Source organism: Camelus ferus, chromosome X, assembly GCF_009834535.1.
Source record: "Camelus ferus isolate YT-003-E chromosome X, BCGSAC_Cfer_1.0, whole genome shotgun sequence".
NCBI classification, from domain to species: Eukaryota; Metazoa; Chordata; class Mammalia; order Artiodactyla; family Camelidae; genus Camelus; species Camelus ferus.
The window spans coordinates 92,111,777-92,139,373 of NC_045732.1; the positions used below are offsets into that span (position 1 = coordinate 92,111,777).

The 27,597-nt window shown below is 46.9% G+C and overlaps 1 protein-coding gene across 1 annotated transcript; it reads right to left on the bottom strand.

Annotated features, from left to right (window-relative positions):
- Nucleotides 1-9,022: 9,022 nt before the first annotated feature.
- Nucleotides 9,023-27,376, bottom strand: UTP14A (UTP14A small subunit processome component). Its single transcript, XM_006192206.2, has 15 exons — nucleotides 27,259-27,376; nucleotides 26,001-26,079; nucleotides 24,800-24,870; nucleotides 23,993-24,057; nucleotides 22,047-22,189; nucleotides 21,591-21,746; nucleotides 16,847-16,966; nucleotides 16,654-16,748; nucleotides 15,896-16,019; nucleotides 15,735-15,812; nucleotides 14,860-15,253; nucleotides 12,639-13,045; nucleotides 11,688-11,881; nucleotides 11,460-11,559; nucleotides 9,023-9,464 (listed from the first exon to the last, which is right to left on the bottom strand). Exons 1-15 carry the CDS (start codon nucleotides 27,282-27,284, stop codon nucleotides 9,192-9,194), a joined length of 2,325 nt encoding a protein of 774 aa, XP_006192268.1. The 5' UTR covers nucleotides 27,285-27,376; the 3' UTR covers nucleotides 9,023-9,191.
- Nucleotides 27,377-27,597: the final 221 nt, after the last annotated feature.

The following is a 27,597-nucleotide window of genomic DNA, read 5'->3' on the forward strand; positions in this document are numbered from 1 at the left end:
TTAGGACTTTTTAAGGGCTAGGACACTTCTCCCCGCCTCCCCCAACTTAAATTTCCAGGGGTGGTGCTGGGAGGAAGGAAGGGGGCTCAACCCTTGCCTCTCCATCCTCCCTGGACTGGCAGAGGAAACCTATCCCAACATAACTGCTCAAAGATTAAGGCGACCCCTCAATGTCCAGCATTTTGCCAAATGGAAAGAATTCCTTTGGTGGCATGAGATGGCTCCACCTCTGAGTCTCTGGAACGTTGTTTTCTAGCACTTCCCCACTCGGAGCTCCTGAAATCCGGAAAATGAGCTGTCTCTTTCTAGCTGTAGTTTGTGTGTGTGTGTGTGTGTGTGTGTGTGTGTGTGTGTGTGTGTGTGTGTGTGTGTGTTGGGGCGGTTTGGGGGGAGAGTGAGGAGGAGAGGCAGAGGTGAAGTAGATAAAGGGGAGGGAAATGGGACGTAGTGTTGCAGGTATTAACATGCCCAATAGATTTTGTTTCCTCTCCCACAAATGCTTAGGGGGAAAAAAATGACCCTCAAAGCTAGAGAGTAGCTTCAAGATGAATTTTCTGATTTAAGGCTTTTCAGTCCCCAGTTAGTCCTCTGCCCACCTGAGCAAATGAAAGAGAAGAATGAAAAAGTAAAAAGAGATCAAGGTAAATATGTGAATCTCCTTTTTACCTCTTGATCTTTGTAGAAAATATGCCAGTGGCAGCAAAGCTAGAAATCCAAGTGACAGCATGGAAGAAGCAAGAGGACCATGGGAAGAAAAAGGAAGCTGACTACATGTCTTTCTTGAAAGACTTTTCTTTATTTCTCTGTAGCCAAAACTGAGCTCAACAGACTTACAGTGTGGGCAAGGAACTAGCTTATAAGGAACGGTTAGAGAACAAGGCAAGAGAACAGATCATCAAAATTCAGGTTAAAAAAAATCAGACTGGAAGAGAAAGTTGAGAGGTGGGCAGAATCAAGGAAGGCTTCTAGGAGGAGGTGAGTCCTGAACCTTGACTTGGAGAATTTAGGTATGGAGAGTGGTGGGGAGGGTATCTCAGGCTAGAGGAACACTATGAATCTGAATCCCTGTTGGGTGGAGGGTGGTGCAAAAGAACAAAGGCTGCAAAGAACAAGGTTTACTGAGGGAGGCATTAGGACCTTAGAGGAAGGTGCAAGGTCATTATGGAAATCTGAAGAGAATGTTCTGTACTGGTGGGATCCAGGGAAGAGACTTTGTTTCCCTTTTGAGAACACTGTGGCCCTGAGATAGTAGGGTAGGCCTCCCTAATTACACACACACACACACACACACACACACACAGGCACGCACATATACACAGTTCAGCCCTCTGCCCCCTGGCACCCCCTCTCGTTTCTATGCTTGCAGGACTAAGGGGTGATTTATAAGATGAAGATACTGATCTTACAGACAAAAATCAGTGTAACTACTTTACAATCCTACTGTGAACATGCGGGGTGCTGGGTGGCTGTGTATGCCTGTTTACGTGCGTGCTATTCTGCAAGGACACACACAAAGCATGTCTTGTACTGTGTAAAACTGAAGCATAGCAGGCGGCAGCCTGCTGGGCACTCTTTGAGACAGGCTGCATGGCATAGTGAGAAAGGCACAGGACTTGGGTTCAAGTCCCAACTCTGCCATTGTCCATCTGGGGGGCCTAGGTAAGTCCTTTCACCTCTTGGAGTCTCACTTCTTCATCTGTAAAATCAAGATACCAGTACCTACCCCATAAGGTGAGAGTGAAATGAGATCAGCTATAAAGCGCCTGGCTCATAATAGCTACTCAAGCATGGACAACTTTTTTTTTTTGCATTGTTTTAAAATTGAAGTATAGTCAGTTTACAATGTTGTGTCAATTTCTGGTGTACAGCATAATGTTTGACTCATACATATACATACATATATTCGCTTTCATATAGACAAATTTTTATATTAGTTACCCACTCCCCCAGCCCACGTCACCCCCAGGAGCCCACTCTGCAAGCCTAAATTCCCACCATTTCCCGCCAAGCCCTAGCTCCTTTGTTGAAAGAGCTGTTCAAGGCAGTGCTAGGCACTGTTTGTGTGAGCTGGGGGATACAAACATGAAGTAGAAACAAATGTGGCAAAATCTTGATAATTGTGGAATCTAGGTGATGGGAGTTCACTGTACAATGCACTCCTTTGTGTATGTTCAAAACCCAAAGTATAAGATGAAGTGGAAGCACTCCTTGTCCACAAGAAGGTTACGTCTGTCCCATAGGAGAGCAGCAAGCCAGTAACTAATTTTTATGCCAGGCAGAATGTGCATGGAGGCCCTCAAAAAGGGATTACTAAGTGCTGTAAACCCAAGTGGGAGGGAAGATGACTTCACCTGAGACACTGTGGGAAGCTTCCTGGAGGCAAGTACAGTTCAGCTGGTCCTTTGGAAAAGAGAATTTGATTTGCAGAGAACAGGGTGAGGGGCTTGGTTCCAGTGGTCCAGGCTCAGAGAAGAGGTGTCAGCCGTACAGACTCTGGACCAGAACGTGACATGACCGGTGTGCTTGGAGAATTGCAGTCCAGTTGGGTGGCAGGAGGGAGAACACATTAACCCCTTAGCCCTCAGTAAACAGTTGTGGAGAGGGCTTAACTGTTCAGGTTAATCTGCTCTTGGTTAGTTAAGTGCAGAGCCAGGAGGGGGCCTATTTCAGGGCTCAGCTGGGAGATGTGGATGAAGGAGCATGGAGCTTGAGGACTAACCTGCTTATTCAGGTGTGGGGGGTACTCCAGGTGTAGAACTGGAGAGGAGAGTGCCAGGTGGGGTTGAGTGGGTTTGCTCAGGTCCCAGAGTTCAAGGCAAAATTTACAAGGAGGTAAAACAGAGTGTCACAGACTATGAGGGGTAAAAGTTCTCTCCTTCCCATGCCAACTTGGCCTGCTGAAGGCCCAGAAAGCCCCTGCTATCTGTTTGCATGCTCTTCTAGGCACATTGAGGATCTTTTTTTCAAGTTAAAGGGGCTTCTATGTAACTGCAAAACCTAGAGAGGGGGCAGCATATTGAGCCACTATTAGCTTAAGTCCTTATCTATGCAGAGAGAATCCTCTAAGCCTTTCAGATTGAGAGCAAGATTCTCCTGGAACAGGAAGGGATGAAGGGAGAGGGGTTATCAGTGGAGCTGGCTTCTCACTCCGGCCCCTCTCAGTACTGTGGTCCCCACCTGTCTTCACACAAAACAGGAAGAAGGCAACCAAGAAGAGCCCAGCATACTCTCTACAGAATGGGTCTGGTTGACTGGGGAAGGATGCCCAGGCCACTGCCACCTGGGAGGGCCAGCTTAACTCAAGCTTCTTAGGCAGGTGCTAGGACAGAAGGTCCTAGAATCCAGCAACCCTGGGACAGGACAGTGATTCTTAAGGGCTGGAGCTAATCCCAGGTTAAAGGGATGGCCTTAAGAAGTTGGAATTAACCAACCAAAAGCATCACTTTGCCAGTTGTATTTGGGAGATTCGGGGGACACCAGGGGTCCATGTTAACTTTTTATGGCTAATATCTAGCAACCATAAGTCATTTCTTCTTCATCTTCATCACTGCCATTTTTGGAGTAGATACCATGCGCTAAGTACCTTATTATTATCAACAGTAGCTCATAGGCATGGAACACTTATGGTGTGTCAGGTTCAGTACCAAGAAGTTGATTTGTATTATCTCAGTTCATCCCTACAACAGCCCTGTGATGTAGGTACTGTGCTGGCCCCCATTTTACAGAATGGACAACAGAGGCTCAGAGAAGTGAAAGAACTCGACCCACACAGCTAACAACTGGTAGAGACAGGATTCCAACTCAGGTCTCACTGGCTCCCAAACCCACATCCTTTGTGCTTCAGCAGTCCACCCCAGTCTCCAGCAGGCTCTGCTGCCTTGATCCTCACTAGCGATGCCTTCTCCCAATTAGTAGATTAGTCATGTGTTGACACGTCTAGTCTCAGTCTAATGGCTTGTTTATTTAACTGATGGATGCTGCTCCCCATTTGAGGCCATTAGCATTTAAACAAAACAAAACAAAACAAAACTGTTGAGCCTGGCAAAGTGACACTGTGTTTACTGTTTTTCTCCCAGTGTTAATTGTGAGTATTTTCCAAATATGTATTTTGATGTGCTAACGGTCCCTAAAGAGAACTTCGGAACAGTTTAGTAATCTCCTCATGCAGCTCCAGCCCCACTCCCCTTAATCTCCTTGGTGAGGGGGACAAATGGCCCTAGGGGCCAGCCTTGGTTAGATCGGGAAGAGGGATGGTGACTGTCCCATTCTGAATAATCAGGGGGCAGCGAGACTGGGCTGGGCTAGCAACTCTGTCCTTGGGGGCTAAGCCCTGGTGCATCCCTCCTCCACGTTTGGGGAGGGAATTTCGTATTTCTTTCCAGGACAATAAGAACATCTGTGCCAAGGCAGAGGAGGAGGCCGGGCACTCCGAGGCATCTCTGCCCGGGTCTCTTGACACTGTCCAATTGTTACTGTTTCAGTTTCTGCTTGGATCACTGACCGTATCCATTTAGAGCAGGCTGGCTTGGGTAAAGACTAAGGAAGGACAGAGAGGACCTGTCAGACTGGGGGCGGGGGTGTGAGGTGGGTATGGAGCTGGACTGACTCTAAAGTGACCAGTTACAAATGAGCCGCTGCAAAGTACGGGGTGAATGTTGCATCCATAAATGGGAGGAAGGAGTGCTTCCACAGTCCCTCTTCCCCTGGGGTTAACTGCTGTTGATCAGTTCCAGTTTGTTTGTAGCCTCCTTACTCTGACATAGTAGGGTTCAGCTGAATGAAGAGCTATAGGTTTGATCCTTATATGGGACAACTTGCTTTACACTGAGAAAAAAAAAACCTGGCTACGTCCTTCTTTCAGCTCCAGTTGCAAACTGATGGGAGTTAAAGTGGGGGAGCTTATGGCTCCCTGCAAACCCATTCCCAGCACTGGAAAGTGACATCAGTGTGTTCTGATGATGAGTGCAGCCAGATCTGGCTGGATCTGGCCCGAGGAAGTCAGCCTGGGACTAGGAATGAATTAAGGCAGCTCCTTATTTTCTTCCTTACTCAGGACATCCAGCTCTGGAACTAGATCTGGGGACCAGGAGGAGGTAGGCATCGTCCTCTTGCATAATTAGCTACATCAGTCTGAAAAAAACATTGATGACCCATCCCTTTGGGCATCATGCTGTGCCTGGCACGAGCTAGTAATCTCGACCCAGTCTTGGCCCTACGGAGTTTACAACCTTAAGTCACACAATAATGACACAGATCCCAAAGGCGGGCAGTTAACAAATACATCCACTTGTCCGCCAATCACAAGAGATCCATTGAGGGAGCCACAAACTGGGCCCCCTTCAAAGAGCTTCCAGTCCGGTGAGTAAATAGGTAAGACTGATTGAGGGTTTGGGAGAAGAGGTTCAGGAGAGGAAACACGGTCAACTTGGGCATCACCGAACAGACTTTTAAAAAAAGTGCCCAATGGCAAGTGGCTGGGTTTTCTGTTCACTTGAGCCGCGCCCCCCACCCTGGATTGAGGTTTTAATTCCAGTCCTCCACGCGCGTGGCGTGGCTACAAAGGGCCAGAAGCAACATCGCTTTACGCCTCGAGGTGGGCAGCCTGGGACTGGGAGGCGGGGTCCGAGGCGATTGGCGTGGGCGCCCTTTCTTCTTGGGTGGCCGAGGCGTGTCACTGGCCCTGGCCTCTTCGGGCCTCACGGTCCGCAGCTAAGGTCCTTCAGTGTATTTTCGGGACAGCCTCCCACCCCCGTCCCGCTATACGCGAGTCCCAGCTGTGCTCTGCGCGTTGGTGGCACAGGTTTGGGGTGGGAGCCGGGAGGCGGCTCTGGGTAAAGTCATCCCGGGCGGTTGGGTCGCAGCGTGTCCCCAGGGCCCGCCGGCCAGGCCCGGGTGGCGGGAGGCGCCGCGGCCGGCCTGTCCCCCAAACACTTCCGACGGGCGCTTGCGTCCCGGGCGGCTGCCGAGGGCCCGGCTAGGTGGGGGCGACCCAGCCCGGATTCGTGCTCCGGGGCGGTGCGCCTGCCCGCGAGGTGCCCCTGGCCGCGGGGCGCCGAGGCTCCCCCGAGGGCGGGCTGCACGCCGCGCGAGGCCGGGCCGCCGCGGGGCCTGGGCTGGCGAGCGGGCGAGGCGGGGCGGAGGGAGTGCGCGCGTTTGTGTGTGTGTGTGTGCGTGTATATGTGTGTATGCGCGCGCGCGGGGGGGGGGTGCGCGGGAGCGCGAGCCGCTGGCCCGGGAAGGGTGGGTAGGGGAGCCGCGGCGGCGGCGGGAGGAGCGAGCCGGGAACCCTGGAGGTCGGCCGGCCCGCGGGCCCGGAGCCGCGGGGGGGAGGGCGGAGCGCCGAGGGCGGAGACGGGACCGCGGGAGGGAGGGGATCGGCGGGGCGCGGCCAGGGGCGGGGCGCCGGGACCTGGGGAAGATAAGAGCGTGCTCGCGGGGAGCGAGGGCGGGAGTGAGGGAGGGGCGGGGGACTTGGAGACCAAAGAGGAGACAAAAGGACGGGGTGGGTGGGAGGGGCGTAGACGAGCAGGGGTAGGGGAGGGCCGCCGGGGGACGCCTCGGAGGGAGGGATCTGTGTGTACGGGGTGGGGGGAGCCTGGTGTGGGAGGGACTTAGAGAGGGACGTGAAGGGACAACATAAGAAGGGAGAGCGGGGGTACGGAGAAAGGGGGGGGGTGGGCTGAGAGTGCTCCACCACGCTGGCCACGAAGGGGAGGGGAGGCCGCGAAGGGGAGGCCGCTGGGAGGAAGGGCCACACACAGGGAGGGGCATCCTGGGGATGGACAGTCCGCGAGGAAGGGGGCCCGGGGCTTCGGCAGGCTCGGGAGGGGAAGGGTGAGCAGACCCGGGGAAAGGGAGTGCTGCAAGAACCCGAGGGTGGAGGCGGATGGGCGTGTGTGCAGCGCTGAGGGCAGGGATTTAACGCTGCCGATCCAGATGACCCAAAGACCACGGTGGGGGCCGCACAGACGGGACGGGGCTACCAAGGCAGGACCAAAACTGCCTAGGGGAAAGTGGGACCTACGAGGGCTGCAGAAGGGTGGCGGGGGCGGCCACGGACTCGGCAGGAAGGCGCCACCACCGCCCTCTGCCCGTCCCCAGCGTGCCCCGCCCCGTCCGGGGGCCCTAAGGGCAGCGGCCTGGGCCGAGGGGGAGCCGAGCCAGGGCGGTACCATTCGGAACAGAGAGGGGGGCTTGGGCGGGGGAAGGGAGGAGCCAGGGGTCAGAACCCTGTTGGGGGCGGGGGGGGCGCCACACCCTGGGAAAAAGGCTTGGGCACATCCAGAATGGACCAATCAGCGAACAAGGCCAGGGTGGCGTCAAGGGGCAGCTCCGGCCAATGGGAAGGGAGAACACTTCGGAGGTTCGGAGGAAGAAAAGAAAAAAAAAAAGCCCCACGAAACAACAATCGAATCCGTTTGGGGGCTTGGAAGGCTGGGAGTGGGCGTCGTTTATAGCACGTTCCAGCGCCTACCCTCCTCTTTGAAGGATGGGGTCGCTTGCATCACTCCTGGGCCGCGGGGAGCACAAGGAGCTGAGGAGGGTCCCGGGAAAGTAGACGGGGATTGGCCGTTTACTGGGGGCACTTGATTGGGCGCTCCGATTTGGGGGGGGGTGGGACGGAGGTGGCAGCTTTGTGCTCAGAGGAGTGAAAGAGGTTAAGGTCTCTTAAGGGAGGCAGAAGTAGGCAGGGGTCTCCCATTCCCCTTCACTGGCTACGGACTTAGTGTCAACCTGCAAGTGGATCGCGGATAAAATCTCAAGCCGATGTGTAACTTAAAAATACACCTTGAGCTCTGAAGTCTGTCAATATACTCAGTTCCCATCCCAGCACGGGACTGGTTCTTGAGAGGATGAGCAATGGTAGTAGGGGCCCACAGCTACCACTGGGAATTTCATAGACAGTTATGGCGTGGCTTTTGGCTTCGGAGTTAATCTAGGGTTCCAGTGCCTACTCAGTCACTCATTGAATGTGTAACACTGGATACATCACTCTGAAATCTTACGCCTATAAGGTAAAGGGATTGGGACTAGTTAACTTTGAGGTCTAAACATTTGAGAACTGATTGGGAGAGTAGTGGGCTCATAAAAGAGGGCCATATGGATGGGGAGAATTGCAAAAGCAAATTCGTGGAGTGACAGAGCTTATGGCACAAATGCCTGCAAAGCTCCTGAAACTGTATGTAAAATGGTGTAGGTGTTTCTGCATTCTTCTGGGGAGGGTTCATAATTTCACCAGACCCTCAGAGGGTTCTGTAACACAAAAATTAACCCCCTCTTGGTCTAAAAGGACTGGGGGAATTGACCTCCAAGGCAGGAGGTGAAGCACAGTAGTGGTTATGTCCTTTTGGAATCAATGAAGAGGTTTCTCCAGTTCCTTGTTAGGAACCTTGTCTTCAGGGACCCTTTCCATACATATTGTCATCCAAAGAAAGGCTGTTCCTCAGAGCTGAGAAGCCCACGTGAACTGCCATATAGCAAAGTAATGTTTGAATAAACTATACTTTAAACAATGGTGAGGAGTTGGCCTGCATTAGGAAGTAAAGGGAAGAGAGCTTTACTTCTGAAACCTCATCTACCTCATCGGTGAAGTAAGGTTAAAACCTGTCTTAAGAATGGGAAGTGCTAACTACTCTAGACAGCAACCTGGGTAAGCCTAGAGGCTCACACAGGAAAAGAAAATCATAGTGGCTAGACTTAAAGCTGAACCCAGCTTCTGCACCATCCTAGGACCCGCCCAGAGCAGAATCCAATTGCATGGTTCATGCAGACTGTTGCTAGGTTCAGAGGTTAAGACTATACAACATTTAGTTATTACCCCTGACTCTTGAAACTGGTATTTATGGTTATATCAGAGGTGATGGATTTTAAGATTGTAGGCTAGGTAACTTCCCTCCACTCTAATTTAGGACTACATAAGAAAATAAGGTCCCCCGACAAGTGTGACTGGAGAAATGCAATGGGCAGCATCCAAAGGTGTTTCTTCTGACTTGAAGGAAATGGGAAACAACACAGAATACAATCCAGTAAAATAGATAAAAATGCCTTTATTTCTAAAATGTGGCTTAACTACACCCACGTGTGCTAAGCCAGTTTTGGAACTGATCCTACAGCTTGGAGTAAAACCAGGCCAATGGAGGAGCAGTTGGGGCTCCTGGTTCCAGGCACCAAGGTGTCACTACTCCAGCAACTCAATCTATAGAGTTTTTCTTCAGCTGTTTTTTGTGACGTATGGAGAGTCGTTTTGGATTCCTCTGTACAACAGAAAGGTCCGACCTTGAGGAAGCCCGGTAGCCCACATCCTCTGCTTTTATAGGCTTAATGATATGGCCTGGCTTAGTGACAATCTTAGGCGTAGTCAGCTTTTGGAAGGCCCTCTGGGTGTTCCACGTAGATCCTATAGGGGTCTGGATGGTCCTTTCAAATTGCTGATGGTGTGTGAATGGATATGGAAGCGCCTGCACCTGGAAAGGAAGGCAGAGTGACTTGGCATGAGCCAGGCAGTTGTAGTGCACAGGCCACAGTTCTGCGTGGTGACTGCAGTGAGTGAGGCTACTGAAAGGCCAAGGTACCCTCAAGCCCCCATCCAACCTTAGGAGTGCCAATCTGCTTGGCATTTAGGAGTACAGGGGCCTACTTTGGATTAGGACCTCCCTTCCCCCAGGCTTACCCAACAATCTAAAGATTGTTTAGAAACCATCCTAACAAGGGACCCACAGCTGTCAGAACATGACACTAGCTCCGGGGTTGCTGTCCCCAAGTGGATCTTCCTATACAACACTGTGACGACAAGACACATCTGAGTACTTGTGTACTGTGGCTTTTATGACTTCCCTACCCTCTTCATGCTCTTAATCCATTCCTTTCCTCCCCCTGATTCATAGGCTGTTTTAAGGAACCCAAAGATTTACTCGCGAATACTGAATTCTACCAGGCTGTTAAGCTTAGCTTCATCCTCTTCTCAAGTCTCATTTCCCTGCCCCGTATGTTCCTCCACCCCACCACAGCGCTACCTTCAGACACTTAAATCATATTTAGATGTTTCCCCGTGGTCAAAGAGGAGAAAGGTGTAAGCAGCAAATTGGGGAAGCTACAAGCAGTCCTTGGAGATATTCAATGAAACACTCAAGAGAAGCCGAGGAAGGCCAGGCAGTCCCGGTGGGGGTGAAGGACAGATTCTTTAGGTTAAGGGAGCATCTTAGTGGGCTTGATAGCTAGATCTGTGCATTTCACCCAGGGCAAGAGAAAAGAAAGAAACATCTGGACAAAATATTCGGTCTTGGGAGGTTTTTTCCCCCCTCTTTAGCTCAAAGTACTTTATTCTATTGCATGCTGGGACCTGTGGTGTATAACTTATTAAAAAGATGAGGAGAATCAAGGGAGATTCTTGGAAAGCTATTTATCAGTTTTCTGTGACTGTATTAAAAAAAACAAACACATAAGACTCCGGGAAGGGAAGGGTGATCTTTATTGAGGTCACACTCTGCCCTTCACCTAGAATCCCGGCCTGGTGAAGCAGCACCCCTTTGCTCTCTTTATCCCATAACTGCCTGTTCATTGCCTATTTTCTGGTTATATATCCTCAATTGAGATTAGAATTCAATTTCTGCAGCAACTGGTTCACAAAATAAGATCAACACAGTATTACTGAAATTTCTCCTCTCTTCTTTATCAAATAGCCCCTCTCCACTTTTTTTCAGAAGAAAAAATACAACTCATTTTAATATTAACCAGCTGGGGACAGATCTCAGGGTCACAGAGCTTCAGAACTTAAGGGAGCATAAAGGTCACCGAGTCCAAGCTCATTCCAGAATCCCCTCTAACATGCTCACACCCACCCCTGGGGCAACCCTTTTCCTCTCTGGACCAGCAGAAAGTTTTTCCTTGAATTGAACCCTGCCTTTCCTCTGACTTCTACTTCATGTGACTACATGCCATACAACAGCCTTGAATATACTGAAGACCATGATCATGCTCAAATTTGCTTCTCTCTTGGGGAAATATCCCTAGCTCGTTATCAGATGACACAATTTAAAATTCTCTCACTGTTCTGAACAAGTACGAGTTTGTCTTCATTTTTCTTAAGATGCAGCTCAAACCTATGCCCTCTGAACATTACCTTGACCATAAACCCAAGCCTGTAGACGGGCAATTCTTAGTTTGGCGAGACCCATTTGCATCAGAATCATCTGGGGGTACCAGTTGAAAATGCAGATTTGGGGCCCTGACCATAGTTGTAAAGATTATCCTTTAAGTCTTAACCTTCTTCCTGGTCAGTAATTAAAAGAGCAGAGTCGATCTGGAATTACTCATCTCAGAGCCAGTCAGTGAAAACAAGAATACATCTGATTCTGTGGTCAAGATCACACATCCCTCTGGATCGCAGAGCACTAGAATGCTCCTCCCAAGCAAAAGAGCTGGGCAGCAAAGTGGCAGCTAAAGAGCACTCCTTCCCTCACCTGATGAGCCGCTGCATGGATGTTCCGCTTCTCATTGATAATCACATTTGGCAAATTTTTGTCTTTTCTTGGAGGACCCTCAGGGGCTTTAATGAGAAACCTGGAAAGCAGAACAGCAGGACATCTGACTAAGAGCGTTAAGGACTTAGTCAAAAGGCAGAGAGGACTTGTGAGGGTGAAGTGGGAGAACCTGGTGCCCTTTGGACAGGCTTTCTTCCCTGTTCTTACCGGCGTCTCTTCTTGGCACTGGGCTTTAGGCCCACACCACCCCACTCGCCCCAGCCAGGCAGAGTCAGGTCCACGTCCTTTGGCTTACTCGCCTCCACAGCTTCTCTCTTTTCTTTCAAGAAGTCTCTGATGACATCATCCCCAGCAAAAGCTTCCTTTATCATCTGCCTTTGCGCTCTCTCTTCTTCATCTTCCTGGGAAGAAACGAGAACAAGAGATACAGCTTGCCTCCTGAGCCGAGGTTTGTGGCAAGACCGCTTGACTATTGGGTTATGACATTTTAGCGCCCCCTAGGGGGAAGTGTGGAACAATGAAGGTCTTGCACTATAAACTGATCAGTAGCCAATCAAGCTCCAGTCTTCTCCCTAGGGTAAAGATCCCTAGCTCATTACCAAATGACACAATTTTAAACTTTCAATAAGGAAGCTGCAGGATGGAGGAAGGAAAGGGCCCATGTTAGGAGGAGGAGCTCCAAGTGGGCCCAGCCAGAATGTGGGAGTCCTCCAGCTTATAGCCCTGAAAAGACAGGTACCAGGGCTCCTCGCTTGAGCAGTTTCAATGACTTAATTGGGGAGCCTGGACCATTTGAGATCCCACTGAGTAGGGCCAAAGACTAGCAACAGCTCAATGACTCACCTTTGAGATGTTCTGCCTGGGATCTGGTCAGAGCTTTGAGTGACTCCCTCTTTCCTCTGAGGGCCATTTTAGAGCCACCGCAGGAAGATTTGGTGGCTCAGGATTTCAGATGTGCGAGTCTCAGCGGCACTCACATATTTCCATCTATTAAACTGTCAACTAGGACCAGCCTGGCCCCATACTATTGCGGACCTCTCAACTACTGCAATGTGCCCCCAGCACAAAACTTCACTGATTCTACTCCTTGTGTAGGAAAGACACTTTCTGCACCAGCTCTGATCCCCCACATTGGCCCACAACCCTGGCTCTGCTCACCAACTCCTCTATCGTCGTGGGAACTGCCAGAGACTTGACGGAAGGAGACTTTGTGTTTAGGAGGTTCTGGAGATCAATCATTTGCTCCTTCTTTTTCTTCTCCTTGGGGGCACCAAGATGATTATCTGGGTTCCTCTCCAAGCACTGCCCTTCTGCCGCTGCCCTGGGAAGCTCCTTATTTTGAAAACACCCTTCTTTGCTCAGCTCCTCCAGCTTATCCAGAGTTTGCGCTCTCTCCAGCCTCTGCAGCAACAGGGGCTCCTCTTCCTCCTGGGCAGGCTTCTCTCTCTGGACTGCCAGAACTGTCTTCACTGAACTCACTTCTTGCTTCCTGGACTGACGGTTCTCCTTCTTGAGTTTCTGAGACAGTACCCTCAGTTCAGACAGTATCGCCTGGCTACTAGAATCTGGGGAAAGAAATGAAAGCTGTCAGAAAAGGAGGGTGGGAGTTGCCCTGTCAATGAGAGTTTATTGAGCTCTTGCTGGGTGCTGGGCACCGTGGAAGTCATTCCAACCAGGGCAAATGGGTAAGAGAAGACTCCATTTGCTGGATCTCCCGCAGAGTTCACTAATCATTACCTGTCAAGTCATGGACAATGGAGTTTAGGAGTTACAAGCGGCATGCTGGGGAAGCAGATATCCTGGGTCCTATTCCCAGTTTTGCCAATGACTCACTGTAATGGGAGCTGTGGATGAATTTCCCCATAGAGTAAACCCTGCTTGGGAAGATCACCCCAAGTTCCAAATTTCTATTAAAAAAGCTGTTTTTAGCAACTGGCCTTGGAATGCAACTACACTGTAACTTATTATTTGTAATTTCTCAAAATTGTGATTTACTATTTGTAATTTACATTGTAATTGTCTATTTATAAAAACCTTAGCCAGCATTGTTTTCTCTGAAAGCAGCGTTTCATGATCTGCTGTTGCCGAGTCACGTAGCTCGCACTTTCCAGCCACCAGCACCATCTGAGCAAATACCACTAGTCTCTGAGAGCCCAGAGGGAAACACGGCCGTGACACGCTTCTAAACTGTCCTCTGCGTTGACTCAAGTTGCCTCCATTCCCACGTTCATCCTGCTCTCTAGCTCTGGCTTGAAGCCATTGGGAGAAGCTACTTAGGTCTGGCCTGAGGACACGTATATTTATTTTCAGGGATCAAGTTTCCTTGCTCATTTTGTTTGGGGTCCAAGCCTTCCCACCATTTTAGAACACTATCTCCCCAAAGGTTTGGGATCATTCTATTTATTTATCATCCAAGGAAATCCAAATCCACCTTTCATTCCACAACCAACTGTTCTATGCATTTTGCTAGATGGCCAGCTTTTGAGGGGGCTTGGGAGGAAGCAGCTGGTGTCCCGTGGTCATGTAGGAGCTGCCCACCGCCTTGGCCTGCGGTGCTGGTTTCCAATTCCTCTTGGAAGTGACTGCTTATAATTATTAATCCCAGAAGTCTCTAGCTAAAAACCTAAAGTAAAGGTCCTACAATACATTCTAAATGGCAGCTATTAAAAATAATTTTTTTGGCATGGAGAAACAGATTCTTGCTGTCATCTAAATGTATTATTTCCATGGGAAATATAATCAGACCCAAGAATCTATCCAGATTCAGGTGACTTCTCAATGTAATTAGCTTCCTAAGCAGGCTTTATAATGCCCTGTTTTGTCCCCAGAACTGGAACCTTCTGACCTGCCTTGAGGGTGCTAAGGTTGTACATGTATATAATATGTAAATCGAATCTGAGCATGGGGTAGCAATTCTAATTTACCCTGTACCTTGCAGAGTCATTCATTCCTATCAAGAAAGCCACACCCACACTGACACATCTCAACCAGCATTACGAAGTGCTACAAATGCCACTCCTACCTCCCTAACAAAACAGAAAACTGCAGCAATGATTTGAAGATCTTTCATAATGTCTCAAAATACACTTCTGTGTGTGTGGGTGTGAACAATTTTCGGATCTGCCAGCCCATCACACGCACTCCTCTCTGGCTTGTGGGTATCAGTGACATTAACTCTAGCCAATCCTTCAAGGATGGTGCAGTTCTGTCTTTCTGAAGACTGAACAGACACTGGAAAGCCATGCAGATGCCCGCTTACTAAGTGCCTTTGAAGAGAAAGGGTCATCATGAATCTATTTTCTCTTCAGGAACCCAGTTTTCCTCTCACTCCACCACGAGCAACAGCACTAGGCAGTTCCCCTGGTCCAGCACTGCTCACCTTTTGTTTCTGGTCTGCCCACCGGCTCAGCAATCTGGTTGAGCCCAGACTTTTGTCTAAGTGATCGCCTTTCCTCAAATTCCTTCAAGAGAATTTCTTCTTCTGCCACTGGTCCTTCTTCTTCCTCACTTTCAGAAGCCTCGTGGGCCATAGACCCTGCAAGTTCTTCAGGGTCCTCCTGGGTTTCAGCCTCTTTGGTATCACTGGAGTGATTCCTGAACATCCAGGGGTTTGGTCTGTTTGCCTTCACCTGCACCTCATTCACCACGTCAGAGACAAGGGGGTCACAGTCTTCCTCTGTGCCTCCCTCCTCTTCCTCACTCTCGGAGGCCAACTGGATCTTCTGTGTCAGTTCTTTGTTCCTGGCCAATTGTTCCTGCATAGCTTGGCGAGCCTGGAGGAAAATCACAGTTATGAGTGCCCTGCCATTAGTGACTGCGGAGACGCCGTTCCCAGTCCGTTTCTTAGAGCTGCCTCCTCTCAATTTGACTTAAGTATTTCTTACTGGTGCCTACTGTTTAAACTGCACATACACCACTGTGTTAATAGCTATGGAATAAAACGGAAGACAAATTCTTTGTCCTCAAGGAATCAACATGTGAAATAAAATTTAGAAAAAAAACACAAAAAGACCAATTCCTCTTCCCTTTAACTGGACTTGCCTTCAATGCTGTTTCCCTTCCATCTCTTTTTCCACTTTGTTCCTGATCATCTTCCTCTCTGCCTTAGAGATTTTCTGATGCCTTTTTAGATTCCTGGTTTTCCATTAATCCTCACGGTTCTTTCCCAACTCTGCTTCCGCTAGCATCCTTATGGACTGATTTTCCTTTCTTTCCTCCAATTCCATCTCTTCTCTCACCCTGATGGTCTCTTACCTCCAGGTCATATTTGGCCATAATTGCTTTTGACTTTGCCCATTTCCCACTGTTCTGGTGCTTCAGGCTCATTCGCTCCTGGAAAGAAAGGGCAGAGTGAGATCCTCATCGCTTTCCAGGAAAAGCCAGTCTCAAGGGCTGGGGGCCAGAGGCAGCCTCACCATCATCCTGGCCTTTTCGAGCTTTTCAAGCTCCTCCAATGCTGCAGCAGGATTGACCTTCCGCAGCTTCTCGAAGTCTTTTAGGGCTTGCTTGGCCTTTCCTTTCTTCAGAACTTTGTGATACCTATAGGGTAAGAGAGGGATGAGGGAAGAGATTTACTGAAACACTGATCACACACACACACACACACACACACACACACACACACACACACACACACTCCCACTATACAAGATGTTTCCCTGCACAGGGGCTGAACAGGTGTTACTGAGCTGGCTGACCAGAAGTAGCCAGTTTAAGACCTGCAAGGACTGGCAAGACTCTCAGTCCCCGCAGCCCCCAGGGGCAGACCTCTGCAGAGCAGAATCCCCTCTGTTTCTAGAGGGCCAGGAAGAGCAGCACAGGTTCCAAAGAGGCAAAAAGGCAGGAAGGAAGCTCTGCAGGCCTCCAAGGCTGCAGAGCTCAGAGCTCAACTGGCAGAACTATTCCGTGATGCCCTGGAAGGGAGAGGAAGTAACTGAACAGTCCTCTTTTTAGCAAAACCAAGACAAAGCCAAAGCCAGAGGAGTGGGCAGTACTGAAGTGGGTAAAACCCTATGAGGTTGGTTTGAGAAAAAAAAAAAGGCTTGTCACTCTATTTGGGGCCTCTCCTACATGCCCCCAGCCGCCATGGGAAAGGTTCTCTCCTAAGGACTTATGATTAGCTATGTTACTTTCTTCCATGGAACCCAAAGTTGGCTCACAGGGGCCTCCTTACTTTTTGCTTTTGATTTTCTTCTCTCTTCGAGCCCTGGCCTCATAGTAGGACTGTAGGGCCCGGGCCCTCTGAAGCTCTGCTCGGCGCATCTTTGCCTACAACGAATGACATTTACAGTGACCCCGGGGCTTGAGGGCAAATGCTGGGAGAAACAGAGCATGCCAGGATGTATCAAAGGGCCCATCACACTTACCTCTTCCAGGCTCATGGCTTTGAGAGAAGCCTTTTCCACGGGAGTCAATAAAGGGTCTGTCACTGGCTGCCTGTTCTTATGGAGGAGGTTAAAAATCTCCTGCTCCAGGGGCGTTCTTGCCTTAAGGAGGTAACAGAACATACTAAGCTTTAAGTCTTGGTCCTACAGTCTCCCTCCTTACAATCTTACGGCCATCTACTCTATGACACTATAATTAGAATCACAAACTAGATAGGATTGGCTGTTACAGCAAGAGAATGGGGTTCCGGGCTCCCTGTTCAGCTGTGTAGATAAAATCTAAAATTCTATTCTGATCTGAGACAACTTTAGCAAGAGGACTCTGAGGCTACTCTCTAATATTACCGAGGGGATCACTCTGTATTCAGATTACCAATATATATAAAACAATACCATTCTCTTAAGAATCAAAGCAGGATGCCCTTAACGTAAATGCTGGCAGGACAGAGGAACAACAGTATTAAATTATCAGTCTTGATAGTTGCAAAACAAAATAGTCGTATATTTGAAGCACATAATTCTTAACATACAGTTAGGAATCTCAGATTCATATAAGCCTCCTTTTAAGACTATTTCTAGAGGAAAGGGGAAGTCAGGTCTTCAGATGAGCCTGCTTCCTTACAGTTGAAATTTAACTCTAGTCGGTTTCTAACTTTGGCTCCAACTTCTCAGTTTCCAGTCAACTTTGCATGCTAGGTGGTGTCTATGTGGATGAAATGAATGGACTGTGAGCCAGCGACTTCACATGTCAACAAAAGACCCCATTTGCTGCTTGACTGATATTGTAAGGATGGCTAAAATAATCAAGCTGATCATGTCATGGTCCACTCTGGCAAGGCACAGAGATAGCCCTGGGCAATAGAGCCAGTTTCCAACCTCATGCACATATTTTATGTGGTTCTCTTCAATAGTCATATACATCATGGTCAGTATTAAACTTACAAATATCTGGACAAATGCATAAACACACATCATCACATGTTACACGGTGCTATTGATTTAACCATAAACCTATTCTACTGAATAGAGAAGGTGCATGTTCTTCCATTTTTAGTATTTGCAGTAGTGATCAATCACAGGCTACAAAGTGATTTATATTACAATGTTGTAATCTCCCTCCAATTCAATTCAATTTACAAACATTTATTGATTGCAGCTACATTCCAGGCACTTGTGCGGGGTGCTAGGAATACACAATTAATTAAGATAGTTCCTGTCCTCATAGAGCTCATAGCCTTTCAGAGGAAAGAGACCTGGGCACCACTAACAACATAATAGGTTAAATGTTAGTCCATGGGAGTAATCACAGAGGAAGGACAATTAACTTTGATTAGGAGGTGGGTTAGGCTTGGGGAAGGAAGACTTTTTGAATTAGGCTTTGAGGCATAAGCATAATTCTTTAAGGAGGGGAAAAAAGCCAAATGGAGAGATGAGTATAAGAACAAACGCAGATCTAGGGAGAGAAAAGGTACATCAGGGAACAACATATTGTCCAGTGTAGCTAAAGTGCTAGGTGCTTCTGTCCTATTCTATAAGTGGAGAGCCTTTTAATGGATTTTAAGCAGTGATAATCAATTTTGTGTTTTGGAAAGAAAATCCTGGTGATTGTGGGCTTTTTTTTTCGGGGGGGGGGGTGATTATTTATTTATTTATTTTAACAGAGGCACTGGGGATTGAACCCATGACCTCATGAATGCTAAGCACACGCTCTACCACTAAGCTCTACCCTCACCCTGAGAAAATCCTGGTGATTGTGTCAGGGATTCTATGGAAAGCATCAAATGCAAGGTGAAACTGAAAATGAGGAGAGGAACCACGGACCTGCGAGCTGCTATGGAGACTAAATAACAGGACTAGCCCCCTGTGTGGGCTGGGGAGGGCTGGTAGTTGAGGGGCGAAGAAGGACCTAGATGACCGAGGCTTCCAACCTAAGTAACTGGGGTAGGGAGTTATGCCGGTGACTCAGTTACAGCACGAAGGTGGCAGTACAGGGTTTTGGGGTTTGGGGAAGGAAAATGCCAGGCTTACTTTGCCGTGTGTCAAGCTTAGGTGCATAGGGGAGACCCTGGCGAGGCCTGCTAGTCATATGGAATATGGGCCTGGAACTCTGAAGGAGCTGAGAGCGATCTGTACCCTATTTACAGAACAAGAAGAAAAAGGACTAAGAAAAGTCACATAACAAAACAAACAAAACCAACAGGAGTATGTCACAGAAGTCAAGGGAGTTTTTAACAATGTGATGTGTTAATAGCCTCAAACTGGCTGAAGGCACAGAGGGCTTGGGATCTGGGGACTGGCAGGCCCCTCAAAACACCTCTTGAGAGAGGCTTCAGGAAGGTAGTAGGAGAAGAAGGCGAGAGAACGGAGGCCAGCTCTTCCCAAAGCATGTTCCTCATCAGCTGACAAGATGTACTCCACTTTTTAAAAGTTTAAAATTCAATGCATTCAATTTTTAATAAAATCAGTTTGTACTCCCTGGCTTAGGGTAAGTCAAAGAGGTTTCTTTACAATCTTTTCATAGCCTCTAAAAGGCTGGTGTACATTGTGAACCGCCAGTCTCTAGCAGGGGTGTGCGGCAGTTTCTAGCAATGGAACACTGCCCCCCCCCCACCAGCCCAGGGCATATTGAGAAACTATGGTTTTGAGGCGAACTGTGGGAGATGCTAGTGTCAGCTGCTAGTGGAGGGAAGGAGAGTGGGGGTGGGAAGTTACCTTACATCATTTCTAGCACTTTGCAGTTTATAAATGCTTTCTCACACATTATCCCAGGTAATTCTTCTCAGCTGGAGTCAAACAGAATTTTAGGATGCTGGACCAAAACTATAAGCACACACTTTTTGGATTCTTAATCTCCAGGAATACTAGTATATTGCTAGACCTTGGGCTTTGCCCTCTAAAATGTTCCTCATCAGAAACCACCTCCTGACCTAAGTATTTCCTGATTTCTCTCTGCCTCACTGGTATAACTTCTCAAAAATGAACCTGAGAATGAATGAACAGCAGGTCTGGGTGCAGCACCTGGGCCCCACTCTGTCTTGCACAGGGGGTCCCTGGAGAGCAGCGGCTGTGCCATTCTCAGTGCAGCCTCCTCCCCCACCATCTCATCTTTAATGACCAACTTGGCATTTTCCTGCCATCTCCAAGATCACACCAACATTTGGAAAAAGCAAGGTGCAGAACAGTGTGTAGCAGTTTACTACTACTTTTTTGATTAAAAAAAAATGGATAAACATGAATAAATCAATAAAACTCTTAAGTTAACAATAATGAAAAACTCGTAAAAGTGGTGACTTCTGGGTGAGTACAGGGGTAAAAATGAGCAGATGGGGGATGGGGTGGGACTAGACTTTTCACTGTTTACCTTCTATACTTAATTTTGAATCCTGCAAATTGTATTACCTCTTAAGATTTTTTTCCTAAAGTCTCCCTTCCATCCTGCAGCCACACTTTAAACCTGATCTGTTTTTCATGTGGAAAAGGAAGCATCCTAGAAGGAGAATGGTAGTGACTTCAACAATATCAGAAACAGAACTTCTCCCCAAAATAAGCAATGGCTCGCTCAATTTCTAGCTATGGTGGCAAGCCATGTTTACTTTGATGAGCTTTAATTATCTCAGCTTCCTAACACACGGGACACCTTTTTTAGATTTATATGAAGCAGGGGAGAAGCACAAGGAGGGTATCTGTCCATAGTTTAGGCACTGCTGTTTTGGACTATTTTTCTACTTAAGACAGGACATCCCATTATAGACTCCATAACCAATGACGTACTGGAAAAGAAAGGCCTAGCTGTTCTGAAGTTGTTCAGAGACTAAAAATTGAGACTTTAGGGACTGACGTAGGATTCCTAACTTTCATAACTACCATTCCACCTTCAACCCCACCATTTACTACCACCATCATTTCATGAAAGAATAGCTATTTCAACACCATTAAAGTGGAAAGAATAACCTCATCATAAAAAAAGAGCTGGTGACCTTACACCACCACATTCACAACTATCCTTCTACCTTGGACAGATGAAAAACTTGTCAGAGATCAGTGTTTGGGAAACCCAGCTCTAAAATATCTTTTTTATTTTCTGCAGCTCAGTCATGAGCTATTTGCTACCATTTTAGCCATTAGCAACAATTTGCTATATTCTAACCTGGTATTCCTTTTCAAGCAAACTGGTTCTGCTGCTCATATACTCCTACTAAGACATCATTAATGCTGCCGAGTTTCTGATTTTCCCAGATCAGAATGTGGCTTTACAGGGGAGGGTATATAGCTCAGTGGTACAGTGCATGCTTAGCATGCAGGAGGTCCTGGATTCAATCCCCAGTACCCACCCCATTCCCATTCCGCCCCCACCCAAAAACACTATTTGGACTTAAAACAGAATGTGGCTTTAAAACGTAAAAAAAAAAACAGGGTGTGAAATGGAAGACATCATTATGTTCCCTCTGTCCTGGCAGTCAGATCTGGTAACACACAAACATGGAAATAACCAAGCAGTGGACACTACAGGCCAACGACGGGCAACTACAGAGCTACGGTGACGGGCTATTGCATGACCGACAATGAACGCTGCTCCCCCTGCCGCCCCCCCTTCTGACTGCTAAACTAAAATGACTGCAGCTGGCATTTTGGCTTAACATGTCCAGGGAGGCCCACCGCGTGCTCTGCAGTTTCCACGCTGCGTGATCTCACCTCCCAAGGTGCGCTTTCCTCGGGTTGCACTCACCTTCCAGCCACTGAGCACGTGCTCAATGGGAGCGAAGGCTGACTGCTGCTTATTCAGGGGAAACACCAGCTGCTCTGCTTGCCGGTTCTTCAGAACGATGGGATCCCATTTGGAGAGGACTTGTGAGGTTTTATTGAATGCCACTTGTCTGTGGATCTGAAACAGGCAAAGTACACAGGAGAGAGCCATGGAATGAAGCATTAAACTCCAAGGACCAGCAGGAAATTAGGAGGCAACGTTTCTTCATCCAAGAAAGAAGCAGCATGCTTGAGATTAGCTCTTGCTTTCTTCTCAGGACTGCACTTTCTCTGAGAATAGCTTTGATCTTTTCCAGGGTGCAGCCACCACAACTTGCCCTCCTCCCATTTTTCAGGCTTTCCCTCCTTCTCTTCTTATCCTATTTTCCCTGTTAGTTCAATTTCTTCCCTTTAATGGACCACATTTTCTTTGACTCACCCGTTCAATCTCTTCTCTGTGAAGGGGTAACTCCACAGTCTTCTTCGATTTGACTCTATTCAGTTGCTTTTTCACAGTGGCCAATGAGGATACCGTTTTCACAGGCTCAAGCAAATCGGAAAGGACTAGCTTTTCTCCTGATCCTGCGGAAAGGCCAAGCTTTCTGATCAGACTGGGAAGGGAGTCAAAACCTCAATATCGCACAGGGAAGAGCCTCATCAGAAAATGCTGGGAGACATACAAATGTGCAGGGAAGCAGCTATAATTCTCCTCCTTCAGTCACTAGCCAGAGGGCTTTCTTCCCTTCCCAAACATGTCAGAGGGTGGAAGAGAGAAAAGTATTTAGAACAGTCATTTGCTTTTCTCCTAGCCTCTCTGCCTCTAGCCCTGCCCCACTGGAATTCATGCTTCACACAGCAGCCAGAGCGATATTTTGAAAATGTAAATCATGGCATGTCATGATCCTGGTGAAAACCCTCCAGTGTCACCCGATTATACTTGGGATTGCACCTATCTAAGGAACCTGACCCCTAGGGGATCTGGTCCCTGTCTGTCTCTCCAACCTCATGTCACCCCAAGGTGGAGGATGCTCCAGCCACACTGGCCTTCTTCCTCTTCTTCAAACATGCTGAGCAGGTATCTTTCTTACAGCTTTTGCACTAGGGCTGCCCCCTTGCCTGGAGCACTGCCCCCTATCTTTGCACAGTTGACTTTTCCTGTCATTCAGATCTCAGCTTAAATTTTGCCTCTTCAAAGGCCTTTCATGACCAGCCAACCTAAAGCACCTAGTCACTTTACTGCATCATCCTGTTTTAGTTTGCTTATTGTCTCCCTGCACTAGAATGTGAGGTCTAAGCCCCATGAGGTCGTGACTTATTCTTTATTGTAGCCCCAGTACCTAACTGATCCTGAAACTAATACACAGTAGAGGCACAGTAAGTATCTGCCAGACGAATAAGCTTAGATGAATAGAATACATCGTTACTGGCTCTGGGAGGTTATATTAGTGCTTACTAGAAGCGCATAACTCATTCAAGCTGCCTAACTTGTGAATACTATGGAAAGGATCTGGCATCTAGACTTGGTATCAAGTTAAAATCCCAACTCTGCTGTTTACTAGATCATATATTCTCAATAGGGCTGATAGCATCCCCCCACCCAGGGGTAAAAATTGGTACCTGGGTGAGGCAGGACTAAAAAACATCTTAGATACAGTCATCCCTTGGCATCGGTGTGCAGGGGGACTGGTTCTAGGACCCCCAAGGAAACCAAAATCCAAAGATGCTCAAGCCCCTTATATAAAATGGCATAAAATCTATACTTCAATTAAAAGAATTTAAAACAGCAAACTTTAAAAAAATGGCATATAATCCAGACACATCCTCCTGTATACTTTAAATCATATCTAGATTACTTATAATACCTAATACAAAGCATACAAAGCAAATTCTATGTAAATAGTTGCCGGCATGTGGAACAAATTCAATTTTTGATTTTTGGAACATTCTGGAATTTAAAAAATATGTATTTTCAATTTGCATTGAATTACAGATGCAGAACCCATGAATACAGAGCATATTACAGTTTTGTGTCCCTCCAAAGCTCAACCTTATCTAACAAAATCTTACTCCTGGTGGCAGGGGAGGTGAGGAGGGAGAAAGGCATCGAGGGAAAAAGTTTCTAAAAAGGCTCCTCAGAGGAGTAATGAAGGAAAACTAGCGGTCAAGCTCAGTGGGAAACCTTGATTTTGGCCTTCTAGGCTTTTTTCTAGAAATGGAAGAAATGTGAGAGCATCTGATTACTCTTCTTTACCCATTCATATGTAAGTATTTATGGTATGATTCATTAACCACATCAAAAACAGTTTGGGGTGGGGAGAGGGAAGGGACCATAATGCTTTTGGAACTCCACAAGTTCCAGGTAGATAGCTTCCTTTATTAACTTACCTTTAGAACTGACATTGAACTCTGACACCTTCAGACTAGCCTCTGATCTCTCAGCCAATTTCCGCCTGAAATTAAGCAAAACAGAATACAGAAGGAATGGATACATTTTGTGGAGAACAAACACTTCAACAACGCTTTGGTTTCATTTCTCTTCTATTATCAGGTTTTGTCACAAAGTAAACAGGAAATCTGTTCTGAATCTGGACATGGTAGACTAACCATCTCTTAATGTAGACTCAGCTCCTTAAAAACACAGGGCAATACAACGTAGGCATAGTGAAAAAGGTATTGAACCTGGATTCAAACATATCTGGATTTAAATCCTGGATCTGCCACTTATTAGTCGGGTGACTTTGGAACATGTCAAATAACTTCTCTAATGGGGATAATTAATGCCCACTCAAAACTGTAAGTGTGGATTAAAAATTCAAATGTACAAAGGTCTAACACAATAATAGCTAATGATTTTTATAATGCTTACTATATGCTGGGTACTCATTCAAGATCTTTGTATTTATTAACTTGTTGAAATGTCACAATAACTCTATGAAATAGGTATTATTAATCTTATTTTCTAGTTGAAGAAACTGATGTGCAGAGAGGATAAAAAAAATTTGACTATACGGTCTCCAAAGTATGTGTTCTTAATTAACGATGCTGACAATTGTGTCTTCATAATTTTAAGCACTTGATAATAAATGTTAGTTGCAGATAAGTCTCGTGGAATCAGCTAGTTATAATTTGTCCAAATTGAGGAGGTATAGCTCAGGGGAAGAGCATTTGACTGAAAATTGAAGGGACTGTTACCTATTCTTTCCATCAAGGGAACTGATTGCTTCCAGAAGCTTTTGATGCTTTCTTTCTCCATCACTGTCCCCCTGGAAACAGAAAAGGAAAAACTATCAGAATGATGAAGGGAGGGAAAAGACAGTACAGAAATTGAGGCTCACGTAAAATCTCTTATCCTTTTGGTCAGTGGAGAACTGGGAAATCAGATGAGGTCTGATGACAAGGCATTCCAGCTCAAACGGAAAGAACTGCTTCAAAAAGCCAAACCCCCTCATTATAAGGAACACAGAGCTTTAGTAACAAGTAGTTAATGTCATGCCTCTGTCCTAACTTGTTTTGAGAAGGAAAGTGCTGTGAGAATGTTTCTGTATAGAATATATAGTGTGACCTGACACAGAAACCTTGACATAAAAAAACAATTTAAACAGTTTTGTCAAGAGAATAGAGTTGGAATTCCTATAGCAGCTGTTGGAGACCCAGCTTAATTATGCATATATATAATTCAGTCAGATAATCAAATAACTCTCTATGGACATCCAATCATAGAATGAGTACCATGTGTTTATATACTCAATTAAGCAACCTGAGGACATTGTATCTTATATATAGTCATCAAATTCCCATAGCACTTAATACAACATCATATACGTGAAACACTGAATATGGGTATCCTCTGCCTTTTGAAAGTTTGCTTTATGTCACTTTGCTTTCACAAAAGACCTACATTAGTACCTGTTTTTACTAACTGAACGAAATCTGAAGAGGATTTTTGCTTTTTACCAAAAAAAAAAAAGGGGGCAAAAAATGAAAACAGCGTCTGGCATTTGTTTTGCAGCAAGCTCCTATAGAGACAGCGCACACCCTGAGTGGCACCACCAAGCTCCTTTCCCAGAAACTATGCTTAACATCTCAGCATTAAGCCGTCACAGCTTTGAACTGTGTCTGTGAGCATCTGTGCTTTACCTCAATTTATTTTGTATATCCATTAGCAAGATGTATCCTAAGGGAACTGCATCTTCCTTTTATGTCATTTTGGCTTATGAAAGGTTTCATAGGAATGCTCTACTTTTGGATAGTGGTGGAAACCTGTAATTTATTTGGGACACCTAAACAAGAATAAACAATGTTACCACCCCTTTCCTTTCCAGGAATGTGGCATTTACCCTAATTTTGGGGCAGGAGGGAAACTGCAGAAGGTGAATTAGCAGTTGTCACTCACCTCATCTTCACTGGTGCTCAAGGGGTAGTCTTTTGGCAAATCCTCTAGTTCTTCCTGTTGGCTTGAAGCCAGAAGGCTACTAAAGGAGATAAAAGAGAAATATTAGCCCTTTAAACAACTTTTCTTATATTGAAATGATCTCTAAAACATAACTTCAGTTCTCAACACAGAATAGTTCTATCCCCTGGAAGATGTACAAACCAAGCAATATGAGCATCTCTGGAAATTTGTCAAGACATTAAATTTAGACTGCAGAAGGCAGGCATCACCTGGAAGAGGTGAGCAGTGGTTAGTAATACCCAGACAGAACCGCATGAAAATGAAAAAGATTTAACACTTTTCAGTGATTGATTGGCCCTGCATTTCCCACTGACCTCCCAGAGGCTGTAAAAATGTCAGACCCTAGGTAAGGTGACAGACGACGCTGTTGCTGGCCCTCGAGGCAAAGCTATTTCACCATTAATGTTTCTAAGCATCCTCCACATGGAAGACACTTGTAAAGGTGTAGCTTACTCAAAAGTGACATCTTTTTTTTTTATGTTGTGTCAAATTCCAGTGTTCAGCACAATTTTTCAGTCATTCATGGAAATATACACACTCAGTGTCACATTTTTTTCTCTGTGAGTTATCATAAAAAAGTGACATCTTGATCTCTTGTTCACGGGAATGCGGAAACGGGGACTTGGACAAATGAAGCTGAGTAAGCCATTTTCCCTGGAGCTTGATTGGCAAAGTGGGTGCTTAGCTAAGGAGATTGGTACCCAACAAATTATAGAGTGAACCATTACCTAACAGGATTTATCAATCTTTGCAACACAACCATTACAAAACGGAGTACATTTAGTTCTCCTAGGGAAGGCATGAAAGATCAGAAAAGAAAATGTGGATGATTCCAATCAGCAAAGGTTTCCAAGACAACAGGAGTTTATAACGTAGGCACTGCCTACGCGGAGGGTTGAAATGCTCCCCGTCAGCGGCAGAAAAAGGAGTCACGTGACAAGGAAACTGCAACACGTTAACTTAGCTGGAGAGGGAGAGGCCCCATCAGGACCAGCAGGAATAAGGGTAAAAAGCTGGGGTGCGGATTAAATTAAATTAAAAGGACTTTAAAGGATGGAGCATAGAAACAGTAACGAATGGCGAGGTCTCGGGAGAGGAACAGTTGTCTGTTAAAAGGCGGTCTCCACTTCTCAAAAGCTGGGGAACCCGGCCCCCAAAAAGTCCCAGACCCTACCCCCTCCTTTCTGCTACCCCTCACCTCTCTGAAGCCCGGATCGCGCTCATCTCAGCAGCCGGTCTCTCACATGGGCCAGGAGCGGAAGCCGGAAAGAAAGAAATTCCTGCGCCAGCCGGAAAGCAATTTCTGCTTCCGCCAATTATGCGCGACGAGGTGAGCCACTTCCGGCCCGCCCCAAGGCGTGCGAGAAACTGGAGCCTCTTTGGGAGGGGCCTACGGGAAACGGGGAGACTGGAGATAGAAACTTGTCAGCATTGCAGCAACGTGGATGCATCTGGAGAATGTCATTCTAAGTGAAGTAAGCCAGAAAGAGAAAGAAAAATACCATATGAGATCGCTCATATGTGGAATCTAAAATAA

What these genes read in the sequence shown, in the direction of transcription:
- UTP14A (XM_006192206.2), bottom strand. Translation starts at nt 27,284, where the DNA reads ATGAGCGCGATCCGGGCTTCAGAGAG. An exon ending in GGGCAGACCAGAAACAAAAG is followed by an intron (nt 13,046 to 14,859) that starts GTGAGCAGTGCT and finishes TTCTTTCCCCAG; the next exon opens with ATTCTAGTAGCCAGGCGATA. An exon ending in CCACGACGATAGAGGAGTTG is followed by an intron (nt 11,882 to 12,638) that starts GTGAGCAGAGCC and finishes GTTTCTTCCCAG; the next exon opens with GAAGATGAAGAAGAGAGAGC.